At 35.9% G+C, this 24,954-nt stretch overlaps 1 protein-coding gene across 5 annotated transcripts in view; it reads right to left on the bottom strand.

Moving 5' to 3' along the window:
- AP3B1 (adaptor related protein complex 3 subunit beta 1) overlaps positions 1-24,954 on the bottom strand; it is a 267,617-nt gene that overhangs the window by 217,181 nt on the left and 25,482 nt on the right. For 3 of the 5 annotated variants that reach the window (XR_009261343.1, XM_058729003.1, XM_058729014.1), the window contains exons 2-3: positions 11,084-11,159; positions 1,576-1,650 (exon numbers count right to left, since the gene is read on the bottom strand). Coding sequence is in view for 4 of the 5 variants with exons in the window: in XM_058729003.1 (XP_058584986.1) it covers positions 1,576-1,650; positions 11,084-11,159 (151 nt within the window). In the remaining variant the exon portion in view is untranslated. Of the gene's footprint in view, positions 1-1,575; positions 1,651-3,343; positions 3,424-7,246; positions 7,267-11,083; positions 11,160-24,954 lie in introns of those variants that run through there. The other 2 variants (XM_058729032.1, XM_058729023.1) reach the window with 2 other exon arrangements.

Genomic DNA, 24,954 nt, shown 5'->3' with positions numbered 1-24,954 from the left:
AGGCAAATCCATAGAGACAGAAAGTAGATTCATAGTTGCCTAGGGCTGAGGGCACAAGGAGTGACTGCAGATGAAAGCAGGATTACTTTTTGAGGTGATAAAAATACAGAAGAAGGAAATGGCAGTGATGGTTGTACAATTTGGTAAATCACTGAATGGCCCACTTTAAAAGTTTATGGCATGTTAACTATATTTCAAAGAAAAATGACTTTTAAAAAGCAAAAATAATAACCATATATTTTTTGGCGATTTTAGCATTATTTAGAAGTAAAATGTATGATAACTTAGGAAAAGGTAGGAAGGAGAAAATGGAAATTTACTGTCATAAGGTTTTCAAAGTATATATGAAAGGTTATAATGTTGATTAAAAGTGAAAAACTCCCTTATATCCTTAATTTCTATTTCTTATAATCTACCTATCTCTACCTAAAACATCTGCTCTGATGACACTTAGACCTTGAAAATACGCTTCAGTGAAGACCGCTACTCCTACCAAACTTTCCAGACTCAAAAAGAGAACTAAGTATTCCTCAAACTGTTGGCAACAGGCAAAGAAGCAGCATGTGTGCTGGCATTTTCATTCTCATGTATATATCACTACTTCCTACTGAGTAAACATGATCCTCCAATCACTACCTACATCAGTTGACAGTGAAATCCATGAGAGATGTGGTCATTAATTCTCTTCATTCCTACCTTCCATTGTTTTGAAATACAAGCCGTTTGCTCAGATCAATCTCTCATCCCCTTCACTGAACTCTTCATCCTACTCATCTTACTCAATGGCTTCTACATTAGCTCATATTTTTCTTTTGCACTCTATCAAAAGTCACGAGTCCATTTGACCCAACATTACCTTGGCCTCAAAGTGCTTTGAATTCCTGATTCAAACACCACGTGTAAACCTACACAGAGACAAGCACTCAAAGGCTCACACTACATCCTGCCTTCTGCTCACTTCCTACTGTACAGAGGCAGGGTGTACCATGTTTCAAAAAGAGCCCTAGATTTGGAGTGATAATACTTGCGTTCAAACACTATCCTACTACTGAATGAACTTAGGTCTATTTCAATGGACATGTGCTATCTTTTTTTTTTTTTTTTAAGTTTATTTATTTATTTTGAGAGAGAGCATGAGTGGGGTAGGAACAAAGAGAGAAGGGAGGAGAACCCCAAGCAGGTTCTGCACTGTCAGCATGGTGTCTGACCCAAGGCTCAAACTCACTAACCATGAGATCATGACCTGAGTCAAAACCAAGAGTTGGACGCTAACCCAGGTGCCCCTGGATATGTGCTATCCTAATATTAAGTCCCGAGAGAACACCAACTCAACTGGCTTCTACGAATATACAAGTTACCACCATTCACCCAGGTGAATTAATTTCAATTTATTTTTCACATTCCCCATCCAAAAATCCAAATACTGTTTATTCTATTTAAGACTATGAACATTTTACTTAGAGCAAAAGAAATCTAGTGATACTTAAGGATCTTATGTCACATTTCAAAGTAACAAAAAGTATATGATTCTTTTACAACAGAAAGAATTATGAAAATTATGAATCAAAACAATACCTCAATATTTTTACTGGCCACATTCTTCACAACAGCAGGAAACAGTTCAGATGCATTTTTCCCTTTTGCAATCATCTGAAGAATAAAAGTGGAGTATTAGAGTTGAAATCTTTTATAAATTAGTCATTTGAAAATAAAACATAAATTCTACATACATTAAATATTTAGAAAATTGAATCAGCAAATAAGCTATGGAATTCACAAGCTGAAGTCTTTTTGAATCATTTTACTTATCCCAATTATCGGTATCAAAGAACAAATAAAGTCTTGAGTATCAATATAAATATACAAACACACAGACACATTAGAAATATATAGTAGTTCAAGACATACAATAAAACATTTACAATAGTTTTCTCTGGCTAATGAGGCTGTAAATACTTTAAAAATATTTGTACTGTTCTTTAGTTTCCAAGCTCTTATATTAAAGTTATACATTGGCAATGGGGGTGGCGGGGAATAAACGTTATTGTGGACAAACTATTTCCCCCTTGGCTTTCATTTCATAGGTTTCCCTATCTCCAACCATTACATTTCAAAGTTCTCTTCACCAAGTCCTCTCCTCTGCCCGCTAAGTTCTGTATATCACCATCTTTTCAGGCTACACTATTCTACAATCTCTGAAACTCGTAACATTTCATTCACCCTCATGACTTAACTCTCACACTATAGGGATCAATTCCCCAAACTCTAGCCCTAACTCTGGGTCCTAGTTACACTTCTGTAACTGGACATCATTAGATGTCTCCCTCATCTCAAACTTGTTAAAACCAAACTCATTTTTCATGATAAAATAGCATTCATGCTAGAACTTCCTATTTCCACCAATTTTCCCAGATACCAGAAACCACAAATTTATTCTGGTCTCTTCCCACATGTACAGAGTAACTAGGTCCTGTTGTGATTTCTTTGTACTATCACATTAATCCTTTCTCGCTGTTACTATCCTAAAATAGGTCAACATCATCTCACAAAGGTCTTTTCCAACAGTCTCCTGCTCCTGTTCATAATGTACCACACTGACAGTTTCACATGCTTAAAACACTACTGTGTACATGTCAGCCCCTCTCAAAGATTTCAAAAGCCCTTGGCTGCCTAAAAGTCCAAACTATTTCACTTAATATTAAATGCCCTCACAATTTACAACATCTCTCTTGAGCACAGCAACAATTATTGTTCTACACCAACACTATTATCAAAGTAAACTGACGTACTCACTACCAGAACATTCTCTGGTTACTCTATGCCTTATCACACCCCCAAGTCAATTCTTTTTACTTTTCACAATTCTCTAAAATTCTAATCATTCTCCCTCCCTAGAGCCACCCAAAAATACCTGGCCCACATTGTTGTCCAATTCTAATTTCCTCTAAAATTTTTAAACTCACACTCTTCATTTGTGCTGTTTTATTTCTATTTACTGTAGTTTTATGTCTACCTGTATCCTCATTTCCTTCACTCTCATTCTCGGAATATATCTTCTTTATGTCGTTTAATAGTCTACACTTTGGTAGCTACAAAATAAAGTTTAACAACAGGATCATTTTCTGGAAAGGGATTCTTCATGAATTATACACCATATCTAAAAACTATCTTAAAAAAGATGGAAGGTATTAGTTTTATAAAATCATGACAAAAGTTTTATTATATACTATGTGATATTTTAAGCATTCAAATCCCAATTAGCAATTTTTCAATAACATCTTTCTACATAACAGCTTAAAAACACTCCAATATAACCTAATCCTTTCATATTCTGTTTCCTTACCTATCACATTATGATTTGAATATTCTGTGAAACCTACTGCATATTACAGAAGGTTCACAAATAATGCAGCTAAAACATCTTTATTATGATTTTTACACCTCCCTCAGTTTCCTCATCTGTAAAATAAGGAAAGAGGGAACAAATGTTTTTGGGCCCATGCCTTCAGTTATTCAATGAATACCTGAAGTTGAAGATTCTGTCCTATTATGTCCTATTCCAAGGATTCCCTAACTGTTCTACAGAAGGTTATTCAAAAAGATGTTAATAGATGAGGGAAGAAAAAAACCCTACAGTCAAATTCATTCAACAAATATTTGCTGAAAGGACACTACATGCCAAGGAGTACTGTAGGCCTTGGGGATACACCTTGCCCAGTGGAGCTTACCTTCTAATGGGGGCTAGGAACAATAAACAAATAAATACAATGTGTGAGATGGTAAAATAGAGTACTATGGAAAAAAATAAAGGACTGTATGAGAAATGGAAAGTGCCAGGGTGGCGGTGGTAGCTGCTCTTTTATGTTTTGTTTAGTGTTTTCATAGTATATATTTCCCATCCTTGTATTTTTAATCTATGTCTTTATATTAAAAATGGGTTTCTCCTACAGAACATACAGTTGCATCTTAACATTTTCATCCAATCTGACAATCTCTTTTAGTTGGTGACTTAAGATCATTCACATTTAATATAATTACTGGTGTCGTTAGATTCAGGTCTACAATTTTTTTTAAGTTTATTTATATATTTTGAAAGAGACACAGCAAGTAGGGGAGGGGCAAAGAGAGAGGGGGGTAGAGGAGCTAAAGCGGGCTCCGTGCTAACAGCACAGAGCTCGATGCAGGGCTCAAACTCACAAACCGTGAGATGATGACCTGAGCTGAAGTCAGATACTCAACCAACTGAGCCACCCAGGTGCCCCCACGTCTACAATTTTATTATCTGTTTTCTGTTTACTGTGTGTGTTTTGTTTGACTGACCTCTGTCATTCCCATTATTTGGGAACTTGTTAGTATTTGGTATTTTAATGTTTACATTGATTTTTTGTTTATATCTTCTTGAAGAACGTTTAATGGTTCTTCTAGGATTATTAGATGGATAAATCAAGATTCAACAAACCTTTCACAGTCTACTTAGATTTAATATTGTACCAGGTCAAATAAAATGTAGAAACCTTACAACCAGACAGGCCCTTTTAATCCCACCTCCCCGCTAGCCTTTATATTATGCTATCCTATGTATCTACACCTATTTAAAACCTCTCAGACATGTATAACTAAAGAAGAATAAAATTAGGCCTTTATGCTTGCCAAATACAGTGGACCCTTGAACAATGCAGGGGTTAGGGGTACCAATCCCCTGCAGATTCGAATATCCATGTATAACTTTTGACTCCTCCCACAAATTAACTACTAATAACCTACTTTTGAACGGAAACCCTTCAGATAACATAAACAGTTGATTAACATATATTCTGTATGTTATATATACTATATACTGTACTCTTCTTACAATAAACTAGAGAAAACATTAAGAAAATTATGAGAAAAAAAGATCATAAGGAAGAGAAAATACATTTACAGCACAGTACTCTAAATATAACACGTATAAGTGGACCCATGAAATTCAAATCTGTGTTGTTCAAGTATCACCTCTATTTTCTTTCAGTACTTTAAAGATGTTCCACTGACTTCTGGCTGCCATGGTTTCTGATGTTATTAAAATCACTGATCCTTGTATGTAATGTATCATTGTTTTTCCAGGTACTGTCAAGATTATTTCTTTATTTTTGGTCTTCTACAGTTTAATTGCTATGTGTTTAGGCATGGTTTTCTTTGGGTTTATCCTAATTGGGATTCAGTGAACTTTTCAACTATAAGTTTATGTCATTCATTCATTTGGGTAGTTTCCGGCCGTTATTTCTTCAAATATTTTTACTGCCCCAATCTCTCTCCTCCTTTTGGACATATTTGTTAGATCTTTTGATATTATCCAACAAAACCCTGAGGCTATGTTCAGTTCTTTTCCTTTTATTAATCTATTCTTCAACTAAGTTCTAATGATCTGTCTTCAACTTCTGGCTCTTTTTTCTCTTATACTTATTTTGCTATTGAGTCAATCCAGGATGTACTGTATTTCAGATACGATAAAAAAGATACCAGATTATTTCAGATATGATAGAAATTTCAACAAATTTCTACATGATGTAGTTCACTTAAGATACTTTAGTAAAAAAACTGCCTATTAGTTTCTACCTGGGGAATAAGTGGATATAGGAGAACCCCTTCATGTTGGGGGGATGGCTTTTTACATATTTGAAAATATTTTTTTCCCATTCTGAGGCTTGTCTCATCACAATGTTGTGGTATCATATGATGCACAAAGATTTTAATTTTGATACAGCCCTAATTATCCATTTTTTTGTTGTTGCTCACTTTTTGGTTTCTATCTAAGAAACCTCTGACAAATCTCATGTCATGAAGTTTCTGCCCCATGCTTTCTTCTATAAGTTTTACATTTTTACCTCTAACATTTAGGTCTTTGATTCATTTTGCCTTATTTTATATATAGTATGAGGTAGGGGTCTAAATTCATTTTCTTGCAGGTGGTATCTAGTTTCCCAGCACCATTTGTTGAAGACTATAATTTCACCATTAAACGGTCTCGCACCCTTGTCAAAAATCATTTGACCACACAGTTAAGGGTTTACTTCTGCATGCTCTGTTGGGTATATATGTCTGTCTTTGTGACAGTTCCACGCTGTTTTGATTACTGTAGCTTTGGAATAAGTTTTCAGACCAGCAAGTGTGAGACTTATAAATTTGTTCAAGACTATTTTGGTTATTCAGGGTCTGTATGAATTTTAGGATAGATTTTCCTTTTTTTGCAAATAATATCACTGGAATTTTTATAGTAATTACACTGAATATGTAGATCGCTTTGATACTGACATCTTAAAAATATTAAGTCTTTTAATCCATGAACATAGGATGCTCTTCCATTTATTTGTGTCTTCTCTAATTTCTGTCAGCAACATTTTGCAGTTCTCAAGGTACAAGTCTTTGCCCCCTTAGTTTACTTCTGGTATTGTATTCTTTTTAATGCTACTGTAAATAGGACTATTGTCTTAGTATCTTTCTTGAATTGTTCATTGTCAGGGTATACAGACACAAGTAATTGTTATGTAATGAATTTGTATATCGCAACTTTGCTCAATACATTTATTAGTTTTAAAACTTTTCCATAAAATATTTAGTTTTCTAAATATGAAATCATGTTGTCTGTGAATAAAGATAATTTTAGTTCTTCCTTTGCAATTTGGGTGCCTTTTATTTCTTTTTCTCGCCTAACTGCTCTGGCTAAAACTTTCAATAGTATATTGAACAGACGAGACAAAAGCAGGCATCCTTATCTTTTTCCTTATTGAAGAAAACCTTTCAGTCTGTCACTGCTGACTATGATGTTAGCTGTGGGTTTTTCATACATGGCCTTTAACATGTTGAGGTAGTTTCCTTCCAGTCCTAGTTTGTTCAGTGCTTTATCATGAGTGTTAAATTTGGCCAAATTCTTTTTCTCTATCAATTGAGATGATCTTGTGGGTTTTCCCCCTTCATTCTGTTAATGTGGTGTATTATTATGATGGATTTTCATGTTGCTTACGTTTTTTTATAAATAATGAGTAATTATCTAGATCCAAAAATCCACATTAATTTTTTAAACTCAGGGAAAAAAAGAGGAAAAATTGTACTTTTCTAAATTTTAACTGGCTTCATTTTTCACAGTAACAAAGATGGTTTATTTTAAAAAGTTCAAAATTTTTGATTTTATAAATACTGGTTAATTTACAAGGAAGGAACGAACGGAGGGAAGGATGGTGGGGAAGGAAGCAAGAAAGGTAGATCTTACAGAGTCTCAGACCCAATTCCAGCTCTTAAAAATCAGCAACCTAGAATAAATGAAGAAATAGAAAATGAACTGATCCTTGATTTATATTCCATAAAGTAACAGTGGAGCAAAATTGACAGAAAACTCACTAAGGTATTATATCGCTAGTAAAAACTCAGACCTGCTTATGGAACTGGTCCTGATGTATATCAACATGGCAGAAAAATCTTGGCCCTTTAAGCAATTTCCAACCCAAGAACAACAAGATGCCAGCATCATGCACAAGATGAATCTTTTAAGGCACACATACAACTGAAACATTTTTGTTAAAGGAAAGAAGAGAGGAATGAACAATGTCTAGAAAAGTTTACACCAAAAATGTTTATCATACATGAACACATTATTAGTTTCTTTTTCTTACATGGATTTTCTCAGTTATCCAACAATAATAATGTACCACTTGTATTTAGTTTAAGATCTTTTCAAAAATATTTACAAAAACATATGGAACTTTGAAATTACTTTTATTTTTCTTAAGGTCAGTACTATCCAACCAAATACCCTGTAAGGTGAATGGCTATGAAAATCACATATATCAGTAATTTTACTTCGGCATTTTAAGAATCGTATCAAAGAAAGGTTCAGATTTGCTCATTATCCCATAACTACAAAGACAAGTAAACTAATCTGAGAAAAACCTTCAACATTTAACACTTACCAAAAGAAAATATATGAAAGATTCAATACACCACAGATTTCATTACAAATATTCCATTCCTCCAAGGACTACTCATCAATATTTTAGCTAAAAAACTTATTTCTAAATTCACTATATGAAACAATACATTTCAAAGTCTCCTTAGTTCACCACATTTCACCAAGCCAACATAAAACATGGACATATGCTATAAACACAAGACAGGTATTTTCCAGAAATATTAAGAAAAATAATGTATGAGTTCTTCAACTTGAGTCTCGCTGTGTGAGAGGTGACCACAAGATTTTGAAGTAGGTGGTTTTTTCCCTCTAGGAATGCTTTGGCATACATGAGACTTTATTCAACATATCAAACACTGGAAACATTACCCCATGATACTAAGTAAGTCTCAGATATTACCAAAGAAAGATAATAAAATAAACTGTGACTACCATCATGGTTTCACACTGGTAGATATTGCTGAAAAAATTCTCTACTGAATCATAGGACTACCAAGTACGAAAGACAGTCAGATGTGCACTGCTAACACTTTGATGTATTTGAGAAAAAAACTTGGTAAAATACCCAACATTTAAAATTTTAGCAGAATAAATTTAGAAATGTTTCTAACTATGATGAAAAGAGTTTAAAACTACTCTGCAATCGTATAAAGTGACAAACCCCATTTTCAGGGCTCATGGAATATAAATATAAAGAGAAATTTAAACTTTAAAAATTACTTTAAGAAAATATAAGAAACTTTAAAGCCAATATAAAATTCTAACTGACTGACTCCAGTGAACTACTTCTAGCCAAAAGATGTTTTGAAATGAAACACACTTACATGAACAGAAAATATTTCAAATGTTTGAGTAAGGTTCCACATAGAACTGTGGTGCTACCTAGAAATATTAAAAACTGGACAAAAGTAAAGGTGAACAAATGATTGCTACAATAGCTCAGTGGGAAAAATTCAAAGTAAAATAACTATTAATTACTTAGCAAAAGGGGAAGTTAGTAAAAAATAATTGTTGATTGAAAATTGAAATATATCATTCAATAGCATCAAAAACACAAGATATTTAAAAAAGTATTAACAAAATAATAGAACTTAAAATGTAACACTATGGGAATGCAAGCTGGTGCAGCCACTCTAGAAAACAGTATGGAGGTTCCTCAAAAAACTAAAAATAGAACTACCCTATGACCTAGCAATTGCACTACGAGGCATTTATCCAAGGGATACAGGTATGCTGTTTCAAAGGGACACATGCACCCCCGTGTTTATAGCAGCACTATCAATAACAGCCAAAGTATGGAAAGAGCCCAAATGTCCATCGATGGATGAATGGATAAAGAAGATGTAGGGGCGCCTGGGTGGCTCAGTCGGTTAAACATCCGACTTCGGCTCAGGTCATGATCTCGCGGTCTGTGAGTTCGAGCCCCGCGTCAGGCTCTGTGCTGACAGCTCAGAGCCTGGACCCTGCTTCAGATTCTGTGTCCCCCTCTCTCTGACCCTCCCCCATCTGTCTCTCTCTGTTTCAAAAATAAATAAACATTAAAAAAAAAAAAAAGAATGAAATCTTGCCATTTGCAGCTATGTGAATGGAACTTCAGGGTATTATGCTAAGTGAAATTAGTCAGAGAAAGACAAAAATCATATGACTTCACTCATATGAAGACTTTAAGAGACAAACAGATGAACATAAGGAAAGGGAAACAAAAATAATATAAAAACAGGGGAGGGGGACAAAACAGAAGAGACTCATAAATATGGAGAACAAACTACGGGTTACTGGAGGGGTTGTGGGAGGCGAGATTGGCTACATGAGTAAGGGGCACTAAGGAATCTACTCCTGAAATCACTGTTGCACTATATACTAATTTGGATGTAAATTAAAATAAATAAATAAATAAGTAAGTAAATAAATAAATAAATAAAATGTAACACTAAAAACTATAATACGTTGTTGAAAGAAATTAAAGATGACCTGAACAAGTGAAGAAACAGAATCATGATCATGGGTCATACGGCAAAATACTGTAAAAATGTTAATTCTTTTGGGGCACCTGGGTGGCTCAGTTGGCTAAGCGTCTGACTTTGACTCAGGTCATAATCTTGCAGTTCATGGGTTCGAGACCCTCATCGGACTCTGTGCTGACAGATGAAGGCCTGGAGCCTGCTTCAGATTCTGCGTCTCCCTCTCTCACTGCCCCTCTCCCATTTGTGCACTATCTCCCTCTCCCAAAAATAAGTAAAAATTAAAAAAAAAAAAAAGTTAATTCTCCCAAAATTGATCTACAGAGTTAATCCAATTCCAATACAGATCCCAGTAGGCTTTTTTTTCATATAAAAATTAGTTTAAAATATTTGAAAATAAAATATAAATCTCTCATAACTTCCAAACAATGTAATTTTCTACCCGGAAAATCCAAACTTAGAATCTGAAGAACAGTTAGAGCTAAGAAGAGAGTTAACTGAAAAGACCAGATGCATAACAAAGAAAAGTCACTTATTTTCCTATACACCAGTAATAATTAATATTAAGAATATAATGAAGGGGACCATTCATAACGGCCACCAAGATTTAAAAATACACAAATTAATCTAACAAGGAATAAGGAATGTACAAGATTTCTAGAATAAAAACTACAAAATATAAATACAATGTTACTGAAAGACAAGGAAAGAGGGATGAAAGGAAGAAGGTTAAAATATAAATTCCATTATTATCCTAATCAAATTTCAAAAATAATTTTGCTATTGATAGTAATGGAATTTGACAACCAAAAAAAAAAAAATGCTTAGAATTTTCAGGCCTTTAAATGACAAAAAAAAATCCTTTAGTTAATTAGTATCCCTCTTTGTGGGAAGTCAAAATATTGTACATAATCTTATTTTGTCTTCAAAATGATTAGCTTTTCCTACCTCAGGAGAAATATCTTGATATTAGAGACAGGGAAATAAGAACTCAGAAAAAAGGAATTAAAACTCAAGTTTCTGAATTGTGACACTCCAAACTTCTTTCAAAACATTTTACACAGGCTATACTAAGCAAATATTAAAGGGAAATGGCATGTTTTAATATATTATTTAATACATACTTAAAATAATCACTACGTGTCCATTTTCCAATATTAAAATGATCTACTTTACCTACCCCAACAATCCGTTTCATAGCATCCAATTTAGCAGAATCTTTGTTGCTCTCCAACATTTGCTTTAGATCTTCATTCCTATACAAAAGAAAAGAAAAAAATCCCTATTTCAATCTTGTACATTATAAACCTATTAAAATATATCACTTCTTAAGAATTAGAAACAATAATGAGCAGGATGCCTGGGTGGCTCACTTGGTTAAGTGTCTGACTCTTGATTTGGGCTCAGGTCAAGATTTCACAGTTCGTGACATCAAGCCCCTGCATCAGGCTCTGTACTGAGCATGGAACCTGCTTGAAATTCTCTCTCCTTCTTCCTCTGCCCCTCCCACACACCTGCTCTCCCTCTCTCTCCTCTCTCTCTGTCTCTGTCACTCTCACTCTCTCAAAATAAAATACGTTAGTAGGAGTATGATGTTAAAAGTGATTATGATGAGATCTCAGATGGAAATGAGCAGTTATTGGGAACTGGATGAAAGGTAATTCTTGTCTCAATTTTCTTCCAATGTCATATGAAAAGTGGAAGTTGAAAGTGATGAACTTGGATATTTAGCTAAGAAGATTTCTAAGTAAAGTATTAAAGGCACAGCATGATTTTTCCTTGATGTTTACAGTGAAATGAGAAAGATAAACTAAAGGAACTGTTAAGCAAAAAGAACTAGAATTTGAAGATTTGGAAATTTTTCAGCCTACCCATATTGTAGAGTATTAAGAATGCGTCTTCAGACCTTTTTTCAAAAGTGTGGCTGGAAAATTACTTGATTAAGAGATCACAGGTACCACTCATGAATATATTCAGATGTCATAACAAAAGCCAGGAACAGAAATGGGATTATATGTCAGAGACACAGCCACCTTGGATTAAAAGGGAGAAAAGGAACAAAATGAAGGCAGTCTGTCAGCCTTCTGGATTGTAGGACAGGACAACGTGAGGACAAAGAGAGAAGGCAGACATCTGTAAGCCAAGGAGAGAGCCCTGAGGAGAAACCAAACATGCCTATAGTCTGACGGTAGACTTCTAGCCTCTAGAACAGTGAGAATTAAATTTCTGTCAATCAAGCCACTCAGTCTGTGGTATTTTGTTATGGCAGTTGCAGCAAACTAATACAGACGTCGACAAACAATTCACTGAAGGAGACACAGAAATGCCAAAAAGTACATTTAAAGATAACCAACTTCATTAGCTATTAGAGAAAGGCAAATTAAAACCACAGCAAAATATCACTACACATGTATCAAAATGGCTCTCATCTAAAATAAAAAGAATAGTAACAACACCTAATGATAGCGATGTCACAGAGGAAATGGACCACTTATATACTGCCGGGGGGGGGGGGGGGGAATTTAAAAGGGTTACAGCCACTAGGCAGTTTGGCAGTTTTATAGAACCCTAGAATTCTCATACAACCAAGTAATTTCACTCTTGGGTATTTATCCCTGGGAAATGGAAATTAATACACAAAACCTGCACACAAGGGGCACCTGGGTAGCTCAACTGGTTAAGCATTAAACTTAAGCTCAGGTCATGATCTTGCAGTCAGTGAGTTCAAGCCCTGCTTCCAGCTCTGTGCTGACAGCTCAGAGCCTAGAACTTGCTTCAGATCCTGTCTCTCTCTCTCTCTCTCTCTCTCTGCCCCTCCCCCACTCACACTCTCTCATAAATTAATAAATGTTAAAAAAAATTTTTTTAACCTGCACAGAAGTATTCACAGCAGCTTTTATTCCTATCAGCCAAAATGGAAACAACACAGATGTCCATCAATGGATGAATATTTCAACAAACTGTGGTATATCCATAGCATGGAATACCACTCAGCAGTAACAATAAACTACTGATACACATGACAATTCTGATTAATCTCCACAGAAATATGCTGAGTGAGAAAAGTTAATTCTAAAAGGTTACATACTGTATGACTCCATTTATATAACACTCTTGAAGATGGCCAACAGGCACATGAAAAGATGCTCAACGTCGCTCCTCATCAGGGAAATACAAATCAAAACCACACTCAGATATCACCTCACGCCAGTCAGAGTGGCCAAAATGAACAAATCAGGAGACTATAGATGCTGGAGAGGATGTGGAGAAACGGGAACCCTCTTGCACTGTTGGTGGGAATGCAAATTGGTGCAGCCGCTCTGGAAAACAGTGTGGAGGTTCCTCAGAAAATTAAAAATAGACCTACCCTATGACCCAGCAGTAGCACTGCTAGGAATTTACCCAAAGGATACAGGAGTGCTGATGCAGAGGGGCACTTGTACCCCAATGTTTATAGCAGCACTCTCAACAATAGCCAAAGTATGGAAAGAGCCTAAATATCCATCAACTGATGAATGGATAAAGAAATTGTGGTTTATATACACAATGGAATACTACGTGGCAATGAGAAAGAATGAAATATGGCCTTTTGTAGCAACGTGGATGGAACTAGAGAGTGTTATGCTACGTGAAATAAGCCATACAGAGAAAGACAGATGCCATATGTTTTCACTGTTATGTGGATCCTGAGAAACTTAACAGAGGACCATGGGGGAGGAGAAGGGGATAAAAAAGTTAGTGAGGGAGGCAAACTATAAGAGACTCTTAAAAACTGGGAATAAACTGAGGGTTGATGGGGGATGGGAGGGAGGGGAAAGTGGGTGATGGGCAATGAGGAGGGCACCTGTTGGGATGAGCACTGGGTGTTGTATGGAAACCAATTTGACAATAAATTTCATATTTAAAAAAAATAACAAAATTAGAGAAGTGGAGAAAGATTAGTGGCTGCTGTGGGTTAAGAACAAGAAAGGGAAGGAAGGATATAAAAGGGCAACAAAAGAGATTCTTGCAGTGACGGAGCCATTATGTATCTTTACTATTATGACAACTACACAAGTCACAAAACAGAATAGATCTCTCTCTCTCTTTCTCTCTCTCTTTCACACACACACACACACACACACACACACACAAATAAATACAAGTAAAATTGGGGAATCTGGACACAAATGGTGGATTGTATCAGTGTCAACATCCTGGCTGTGATATTATACTATATAGTTTACCATTGAGGAAAACTGGGCAAAGGGTACACAGATTATCTTTGCATTATTTCTTTTAACTGCATATGGAATCCACATTTCAAAGTCTAAAGTTTATTCTTAAAAAATAGTTATAGGGGCACCTGGGTAGCTCAGTTGGTTAAGTGTCCAACTTTGGCTAAGGTCATGATCCCGTGGTGTCTGGGTTCGAGCCCCATATGAGGCCCTGTGCTGACCTCTCAGAGCCTGGAGCCTGCTTCAGATTCTGTGTCTCCCTCTCTCTCTCTCTCTCTGTTCTTACCCAACTCACACACTCTCTCTCTCTCTCAAAAATAAGTAAACATTAAAAAAAATTTTTTAAATAATAAACCAGTTACATAACAATTATGACTCTTTTGTAAGAAAAGAAACAAGCCAATCAAAAATGAAAGGTAAAAAAAAGAATGGGTGATCAAGGGGCATCTGGCTGGCTCAGCTGGTGGAGCTCTCACTCTTGGGGTTTTAAGTTTGGACCCCACATTGGGTGAAGAGAGAATTTAAAAACAAAATATTTTTAAAAACAAATGAATGGGTGAAATTATGTGAACAGACATTTCACAAAAGAACAGGAATGCCAGTAAGCCCATGAAAAAATACTTAAGATCATTAATTATCAGGTAAATGCATATTAAATGAGATATCACTACACATCCATTAGAACAGCTGAAATTAAGAGACTGACAATAACAAATGTTGTCAAGGCTCTGGAGCAATTAGAACTCTCAGGTATTGCTGGTGGGAATGTAAAAAAAAAAAAAAAAAAAAAACCACTTTGGAAAAGTTAGGCAATTCTTAAAAATTTAAGAATCATATGACCTACTCATTCCACTCCCCAGAAAGATAAAAACATATTTCCACATAATGACTTACATGAATATTCACAGCAGCTTTATTCATAATAGTAAAAAACTGGAAAAAATATAAATGTTCATCAGTTAAATGTGACTTAATGGCCAGCCACTGGAATACTACCCAGCAATGAAAACAAATTAATTACTGATACATGCAACAAGGTGGATGAATTCTCACAATCATTACTCTGAGTGAAAGAAGTCAGACACAAAACAGCATGATTTAAGTCATTTAAAATTATAGAAAAAGCAAACTAATCTGTAGAGACTGAAAGCAGAGCAGTGGTATCCTGGGGTCATGGGGTAGAGTGAGAACTGGAAAGCAGAGGAACATAAGAAAATTTTATTCCGTAAGATTACAGAAATGTTCTGTATCTTCTTAACTGTGGTGGTGACTGAACAGGTGCATACATCTATCAAAACATCTAATTACAATCTTTAGGGGCACCTGGGTGGCTCAGTGGGTTAAGCGTCCGACTTCACCTCAGGGCATGATCTCAAGGTCTGCAAGTTCGAGCCCCACATCAGGCTCCGTGCTGACAGCTCAGAGCCTGGACCTTGCTTCGGATTCTCTATCTCCCTCTCTCTCTGTCCCTCCCCGGCTTGCTCACTCTCTCTCTCTCTCTCTCTCTCTCTTTCTCAAAATAATAAACATTACAAAATTTTTAAAATTACAATCTTTATGTTAACTTATTGTATGCAAATTATATCTCCACAAAGTTGATATTAAAAACTTTCATAATGCTTTATTCACACGTGTAAATAAAATGCTGAGTTCTCCAAAGAAACCTACAAGGCATACACCTATTTGGAGAAAAATCACTGAATATTATTTTAGCACATCAAAGGAAAATCCTCTCAACTGACTCTAAGAAACTGACAGGAAACTAAGACTGTACTATTACATATTTTAACTACCTGCAATAGTTATTAGTTTATGGTTAGCAATCGTTCATACTTTTTACAATAAAGTCTGCAGAAAAAAAGAAAGCAAATTTACTCTACATGGCTCCTTCATGAAATAGTTCAAATACCAAAAAGAAAGTATCAGAAGCCCTTTCATCTCATCTTGAGGCCTAAGAGTAGATCAGAAGAGCTTCCTTAACTACAAATGGAAAGCCCGACACAAAATTACTTTAGGTTTTGCATATTTTACAAATTTAAGCCTAACGTAGGCAGTAAGCACTTCACAAGAATGATTAATCAGGTGCTATTATAGGCCAAGTTGTGTCCCTTCCAAAATCCTATAAAGCCCTAACCCCAAAGAATGTGGGTATTTGGAAACAGAGCTTTTAAAGAGAAAATGAGGCCAATATGAGTGGGACTTAATCCAACACGGCTGATGTCTTTGTAAAAGCAGATTAGGACACAGACACACAAAGACCAAGGGAGGACAAGGTGAGAACACAGCAAGAAGGCGGCCATCTGCAAGCCAGAGAGAGAGGCCTCAAAACAAATCAAAGTTGCCAACACTTTGATCTTAGACTTCTAGCCTCCAGAAAGTGGGAGAAAATAAATGTCTTTTTTTTTTATTTTTTATTTTTTTTTAACGTTTATTTATTTTTGAGACAGAGAGAGACAGAGCATAAACGAGGGAGGGGCAGAGAGGGAGGGAGACACAGAATCAGAAACAGGTTCCAGGCTCTGAGCCATCAGCCCAGAGCCTGATGCGGGGCTCGAACTCACGGACCGCGAGATCATGACCTGAGCCAAAGTCGGATGCTTAACCGACTGAGCCACCCAGGCGCCCCGAAAATAAATGTCTTTTAAGCCACAGTCTGTGACATTCTGTCACTGCGTTATAATATATATATTTTTTTACTATATATATTCTTTCCAAAAAGAGTAGAAGCAATGAAATTTATTATGAAAAAAAAAATTATTGTTCCTTTCCAAGCAGCTTATGAAATTAAATACAATGGGTGATCATTAGTGGGATACAAAAATAATTAAATAATTTAATAATTTAAAAACAGACTTTATTAATTAATTACACATACACCTAGAAATATGCTAGTAGAAAAGGCAATATATAAAAACTATACCTGATGATATTCAACTACCAAATATTAAAATACTATATATATTCACCAGAGTACATTTAGAATCCCTTTTTTTTTTTAATGTTTACTTTCCAGAGCACGGGGGAGGGGCAGAGAGCGAGGAAGACAGAAAGTCACAAGCAGTTTCTGCACTGACAGCAGACAGCTTGATGTGGGGCTTGAATTCAGGAACCAACCGTGAGATCATGATGACCTGAGTCAAAGCTCGACACTTAACTGACTGAGCCACCCAGGCACCCCTAATCCCTTCTTAAAACTTCTCACTCTTCCACACAGCAAAGGTAATTGAAAAGGGAGAAAAAATAACGGAACCCCGCATGAGGGGTTTTTTCCTTCTACTTTTTGTTAGTTTTCTATTTTATTCAACAACCATGTATATATTTTTATAAATGAAAAATCTAAACCCCTCCCGCCCCCCAAAAAAGCTTAAAAACCTTATTAGGGGTAAGAAAGCAAACAAACTGAAGTAATTAGATAGGGAATAAATAGAATGAAAATGTGATCACATAAACATGTGCCAAATGAAAAAAGAAAATTCATTCTCCAGTGTCTGACCCCCTTATCCTTTCCCCAAGAGTTTTCCACCATTCTCCACCAGTGTTAGAGAAGTGAGCAATGAAGAATAACAAAATGTCTATTTTTAGGACAACACAAACTCTCCAACCCTCTGAGTAATTTTATTCATGGCCTACTGGAAACTTGGTTTGTTTCTTTTAAGCTTGAGAAGCCAAAGTCCCTTCCCAACCATTTTTAGGTAATGACCCACTCTTTCAAATCAAGAAAAAGAAAACAAGATCTCAACATTAAAGCCAAAGATTGTGCTGTTCATGTTTAACATAGTCTTCAACAACAAATGTAAGTATCTTTTGTGTTAACATGGGCAGATAGCTAATAGTTTGAGGTTCAGAGAAAAGCCACCAGAAACAAAGCCACAAGCATTGTTTCCACCTGATGTAATATTCAACTTCACAAAGATGTCATGACAACTATTGAAAATCCTGATATAAATTACAGATTTCTTCTCAAATTCCTCTTTGCTTGTCACCAAAACAGTAGATTTGGGAGTTACTACCATAATACCTCATTTACCCTCAAATATGTACACTTGTACTGAATCACTTTAGGTCTACCTCCTTCCTTATGTGGATTCAAATGAGGCCTATTAATATGTATCACTTACAGCATCAATCTTAGACATTAAGAAATTCTTTTTTCTAAACATTAAAAGAGTTGATTCAAATAACGCTGCATTGGCAGTATTTTCACTGACTGCTGAAAAATCAATGCTAGTTTCAAAAAAAATTTTTTTTTTATTTATCTAGTTCTTCACTGATTATTGACCTGTAGCTTTCCAGCTTAGAGAACTAGGATACCAACTTTATTTTTACATAAGTGACATCTTGTGGTGGTAAGTGGTATAACTTTTCCTTTCATGTTCCAAATACGTTTTTTATAGTTTCAAAGAAAATATGTGACTGGAATTAAAGAAAATCTTATTATTATCAGAAAGTCACTCTCAGCACCAGTAAAAAACATCAACCATAATCAAAAACCAAAATTTTACCCAGTTACATATAAGAACTTAGGAGGTAAAAGAGCTTTTTTACATAGTATAAATTACCTCTTTTCTAAAAAGAAAAAAAAAAATCTTTAATCCAGGGGCACCCAGCTGGCTCAGCCAGAAGAGCATGCAACTCTTGATCTCAGGGTCATGAGTCTGAGCCCCATGTTGGGTGCAGAGATCACTGAAAAAATAAATAAACTTTAAAAATACATAAATAAAATTAAAAGTCTATGAGCCACAACTCATTTAAACCTTTCACTCCTTTTAAAAACAACAGAGAGGGGGAAAAATACATCTGTGTAGCATCATACAGTGTATCTGTGCTACTGAAAGTGTGATCCAAGAAAATCCAGTCCAAGAACCATCACCAATCCACAAATTTTTTTTTAATTTTTCTTTTTTAATATTTATTTATTTTTGAGACAGAGAGAGACAGAGCATGAATGGGGGAGGGTCAGAGAGAGGGAGACACAGAATCTGAAACAGGCTCCAGGCTCTGAGCTTTCAGCACAGAGCCTGACGCAGGGCTCGAACCCACGGACCGTGAGATCATGACCTGAGCCGAAGTCGGCCGCTTAACCGACCGAGCCACCCAGGCGCCCCCAATCCACAAATTTTTGTTACTAACGCAGGAGGAGATGTGTACAGAAACTGAGAGCAAGCAAAGTTAGAAATCTGACAGAGTAATTTAACAGTATAAAGTCCTATCTTTTGAATATAAAAAAAGGGGGATTGCATTTTACATGCTTTTTTTCATTCCATTTTTCTACTAATTTACTTTCCATTGTATTTCACAGAAGATCCATCCATGGACTGAAAAAAAGGCCCTTCATCTTTCATCAGTTTGCAAGCACTGCAGTATACAATTACCTTCTTTTTCCTCAAAACGCTCACCAAAATTCATGTACCATAAAAAGCAACACCTGAAACAACACATTGAATCCAGGAATGTTGGACTGGAAAACATGATATAGAATAGCAATTTCCAGTTGGAGGTATGTCCTCAAAAGGACAAATTAACATTTTGAGAGGAAGGTGGGCCTTTTTCAAGCCCTGCCAAACAAATTTTACACAGGCTCCTCTGCATGCTTTAAGAACCACTTAAATGAAAAACGCTTCTACTTTTAAGTGTTACATTGTACACATAAACAGGTATGTAGAAAAAAAAAGGATGCAAACAATTATCAGAATGTACTTTGTTCTAGTGCTAAGCAGCTAAAGGGATTGGCCTTCATAATACATTTATGTGCAAAATATGAAAGCTTTGGAACTTTCAGTCCAGTTAGGGCTTATATTTCCCTTGGATGACGCTCAGATCACTGTACAGTTTTTGGCACAAAGTATTCACTTAATAAATACAAACATAAGTGAAAACAGAAAACTCCACTACCTAATCATCCATCTATTAACCCCCTAAAAAATTTAAGTATAAATTATCCAAGTAAATATGAACTCCTCCTCCTATATTGTCCACAAAATTAAAAAAGGAATAGTCTACAATTGCTACCTCCACTTCTTCAATCCTTGGTAATCTTTTTTTCTCTTACTCCTGCATTAAAACTTCTCTCACAAAGGTAACAAATAACTTGCTAATTTAAAAATCCATGCAAAATTCCATGAATACTTTTAGATTATTCCTCTGCATTTAATACAATTAACCCACTATGCCTCCATCTTAACTCCCCTTTGCCGTTAGATTCTGTATTCTATTCTCATCTGCTTCCCATTTGCATTTGTGACACACCAATCAATGGACAAAAAGGCCAAAATCCTTGCCCTTGTATAGTTTTCATTCTAATAACCAAAAGAGACAACAAACGTAATAAGGGAGTAAATTTTAAGTCATGAGGTGATATGAGGGAAAAAACAGAGCAAAAGAGAAAAAGGAAAGGAGGAGGGAATTTTAAATAGGGTGGTCAGAGTAGGCTAAATAAAGAGACATCTCAACAAAGATTTCCAAGTAAAGGAATTAGTCATGCAGGTATTGGGGGGGGAGGGGGGGTGGAGAGGAGGGGAGGCAGCAAGGAGGACAAGCCCTGTAGGTAAAAGAGACAATTAAAGGGTACATAACATTAAAGGCTTTGGTGTTTAAATGAAAAAGGGGAACCACTGAAGCGCTTTGAATAAGTCATGGTCTAATATATGTAACAGAATCATCCTCCTGTTACGTTTACAATATACTGCTGGGACTTCCAGATCTGCCCATGGTTCTGTAAGAAACTAAATCTGCCACAAGAAAATAACTATAAAGGCTGGAAGAAATAACTAACTTTCTGAAAGCACCGGAGATCAACTAACGCAGGCAGGACTTAAAGGGGCCAAAATCCTGGAGAGAAGAGAAGTACACAAAGGGAGCTCTTATTCACACCAGTTTTTTTTCCCTGAGTATATTTCCCAAACTGCCATTTGGGAGACTAGAATCCAGTAAGAAATGACAGTTTTAACAGACTGAGGAGACAATGTTGAAGTCCGTACCTAATAAAGGGACTGGAACTTGAAGAGCAGAATCCCAGAGGAGAGAACCAGTGAAAAGGTACAAAAATCTCTTAAGGTACTTAGCTATATTTTCACAGGGCAAGATTCCAGGAAATCCAGCAAAAAACAGCAGTTCGGAGGTTAAATACCTGCGTATGGATTCAGCAACTACAAGGTGCTATGAAGAGAAGCTGAATTCAAGTCTCTCCCAAGTACAAAGACCTTGGTAAACATCCCAGCATTTCAATTAAGATCACAGAAGGGCCACAAGAGAAGAGTTAAGGATATACCTTAGTAGTATAAGAAAATTGTGGGGCATCCCAACCGAGTGGAGGCTGGAGGTGTGGGTAGAGAAAGAATTCACCCAAGGCAGAACAAAGGAGATAGAAGTTTAATGAATACATTGCCAGAGAGCAGCAAGCAGGACAGACAGCACAGAAGAGACTGTCTGCCACAAAGTGCTGGTGAGAGGTCAAATTATAGGCCAGAGTGAGGAGGTATGGGAAAGAATCGAATTTTCCCTATTTTGGTAACTGTGCCTGGTTGTAAGTAATCCACTGGTTATTTAGGGTCTATTGGTTATTTATGCTATTTCAAGGTGGGTCACTTAATGAGCTAACATGCAGCTCAGTGGTCACTACGGACCTTTACCTTGCTCCATTGATCAAGTCTGTTGCCTACAAGCAGCCGCTACAAAAAAGTGAAATAGACAAGACCTTAAAAAGCTTAAAACTGATCTTACACAAGATCAAAGTGATAGTACTCTATCTGCCTGTCACCCTCTTTGTATGAAGATATCATCTAGAACTTTATCCGTGTTTTTATTCTAAATACCAAGTATATGACTCAAAATTTATGAGACATGCTAAAAACAGGAACAAATGACAAAAAAAATGTTTTAAAGAAAATAGAATACAAAACAGATCCGTGGATAATTCCAATACTATAGTTATCAGATAGACAAAATAACTACAATTAACACAGTCAGGAAAATAACAGGAAAAAAATGGACCAAATAGATGGAATGATAGAGAATGTCAATAGTAGAATCTATAAAAGATAATCAGATGGACATTCAGAATTGAAAAATACAATATATGAAATTAAGAACTCACTAGGCTGGTTTAACAGCAGACTATTAATACAGAAGACTGGATTATTGAACTTGAAGGCAGCTCAAGAGAAAAATATACATTTAAAGCACTAAGAACTAAAAGAATAAAAACCATAGAACAGACCATCAGAGACATGTGGGACATAGTCAAAATATCCAACATACCTCTTAAGAGTCACCAAAAAGATGGGGCGCCGCCCTGGGTGGTTCAGTCAGCTGAGCGACTGACTTCAGCTCAGGTCATGATCTCACGGTTTGTGAGTTTGAGCCCCGTGTCGGGCTCTGTGCTGACAGCTCAGAGCCTGGAGCCTGCTTCTGACTCTGTGTCTCCCTTTCTCTCTGTCCCTCCCCCACTCATGCTCTGTCTCTCTCTGTCTCAGAAATAAATAAACATTTAAAAAAAAAAAAAAAGAAGAGTCACCAAAAAGAGAAAGAGAGAGAAAGGAACAAAAGCAATATTTCAAGTGACAATGGCTAAGAATTTTTGCAAACTGATGAAAGACATAAACCCATATATTTAAAAACCTGATGAAACAGAAAAATAACATAAAACTACACTAAACATAGCATGGTCAAGCTGATGAAAATCAAACACATTGAGGAAAATCTTAAAAGTATGCAGAGAAAAAAGACATTTTCTTAAGGAAAAGGACAGCATATCCTTTCGGTAAAGGACCAAATGATAAACTTTTTCTTAATTTGTTTTTTTTAAGAGCTTGTTTTATGTATGTACGTATGTATGTATGCGTGTATGTATTTAGAGAGGTTACAGTTGAAAGACAGCAGCATGGGGGTTGGGGGGCAAAGGGAGAGAAAAAGAATCTTAAGCAGGCTCCACACCCAGAGTGAGCCCAACAGGCTCACAGTAAGATTATGACCTGAGCCCAAATAGAGAGTCGGACCTTTAATGGACTAAGTCACCAGGTGCCCCTTTTTCTTTTTAAGTAAATTCTACACCACACGTGGGGCTCAAACTCACAACCCCAAGATCAAGAGTTGCATACTCTACCAAATGATTCAGCCAGGAACCCCCAGACAATAAATATTTTAAGTATTACAGGCCACATCATCTCTACCATTCTACCATTATACAGTAAAAGCAGTTATAGACAATACATACATAAATGGGCATGGCTAGGTTCTCACAAAACTTTATTTTTTATTAACAGGCAGAAATAGTGTGCCTGTTTATACGTCTTTGCGTATATATGTATATATACATGTTATATATGGTATTATAACCCCTGCCTTAAAAGGACCAACAATAATACCAATAGCCAGCTTTTCAACAGACATTATAGAGGGCAGAACACAATGGAATAACATCTTTAAAGGGGTGAAAGGGGGAAAAAAAAAAAGGCCAAAATACAATTCTATACCCACTGAAAATATCTTTCAAAACTGAAGGTGAAATAAAGTGGTTTTCAAACAAGTAAAAGCTGAGGATCTGCTACCAGAACATAAAAGGGCATCATTTCAAAAGGAAGACAAATCTAAATTTATACCCAATTTATATGTATTCTAAATTTATAGTTTCCATCTATAAAGCAAAAGCTGACAGAACTAATAGAAGAAAAATACATATCCACACTCATGACTGGCAATTTTAACACACCTCTCAGTAAGTGACAGGACAGACAAAAACTTTACTAAAGATGTCAAAAACCTAAACACCACAACCAACTTAGCCTGACAGGAACAGAACACTATAGAGAATAACTGCAGAATAAGCATTCTTTTCAAGCGCATATAGAATATTTACTAAAATAGACTATATGCTGGATATCAACAAATTTTTAAAAGTCTACAATCATACAGAGTATGGGGTACAGACTAACAAGAATTCAATAACAGAAAAATAACTAGAAAAGGTCCAGATGTTTGGAAGAAATAAGAAACACACTTTGACCTACAGGCCAAAGAAAATGAAATCATCAGGTAAATTAGAAAAAAATTCAAGTGAGTAATGATACTGCAACATTTAACAATTCATGAGATGCAGCTAAAGTAGTATTTAGAAGTAAACTTACATTTCTGAATGCAACATAAAAGAAGAAAGATTACAAATCAAAATCTAAGTTTCCAGAGTGCCTGGGTGGCTCAGTGTGTTAAGCATCTGACTCTTGATTTCAGCTCAGGTCATGATCTCACCATTAGTGAGACCAGCCCTGTCAGGCTCCGTGCTGGTCATGGAGTCTGCTGGGAACTCTCTCTCTCTCTCTCTCTCTCTTCCTCTGAACCTGTGCTTACTCGCTCTCTCTCTCTCTCTCTCTCTCAATTAATTAAATAATTAAAAATAAATTTAAAAAATGTAAGTTTCTTTCTCGATAAGAAAAAGTATAGCAAACTAAACTCAAAGAACAAGTAAGAAAATAAAGGATAAGAGAAGAATTCAACATAATAGAAAGTAAACTACAACAGAGAAAAATCAACAAAAAACTTAAAGTTAGTATCTATTTCAAATAGGTTGTATGAAAGCTTCAAGAGATCATTGTGAAGCACCCATCACTGGGCCTCACAAGATCATTTATTCAATATCCACATGTGCCAGGAATAGTTCAAAATACTGGGAACCCTGACCTCTTGGGACTTACATTTTAAGTGAGAATGCAGGGTGGGTGGGAGTAAGGGGAATGACAGAAATGACAGAAGAAGGAAAGAAGAAGGAATGAGGGAAGAAGGAAGGAAAACAAAGAAAGACCAGGGTAGTACTGAAAAAATTAAAATAGGGTACTGTAATAAA

This window comes from Neofelis nebulosa, chromosome 1, assembly GCF_028018385.1.
Source record: "Neofelis nebulosa isolate mNeoNeb1 chromosome 1, mNeoNeb1.pri, whole genome shotgun sequence".
Lineage (NCBI taxonomy): Eukaryota > Metazoa > Chordata > Mammalia > Carnivora > Felidae > Neofelis > Neofelis nebulosa.
This window is presented reverse-complemented; position numbering and strand designations above follow the sequence as displayed.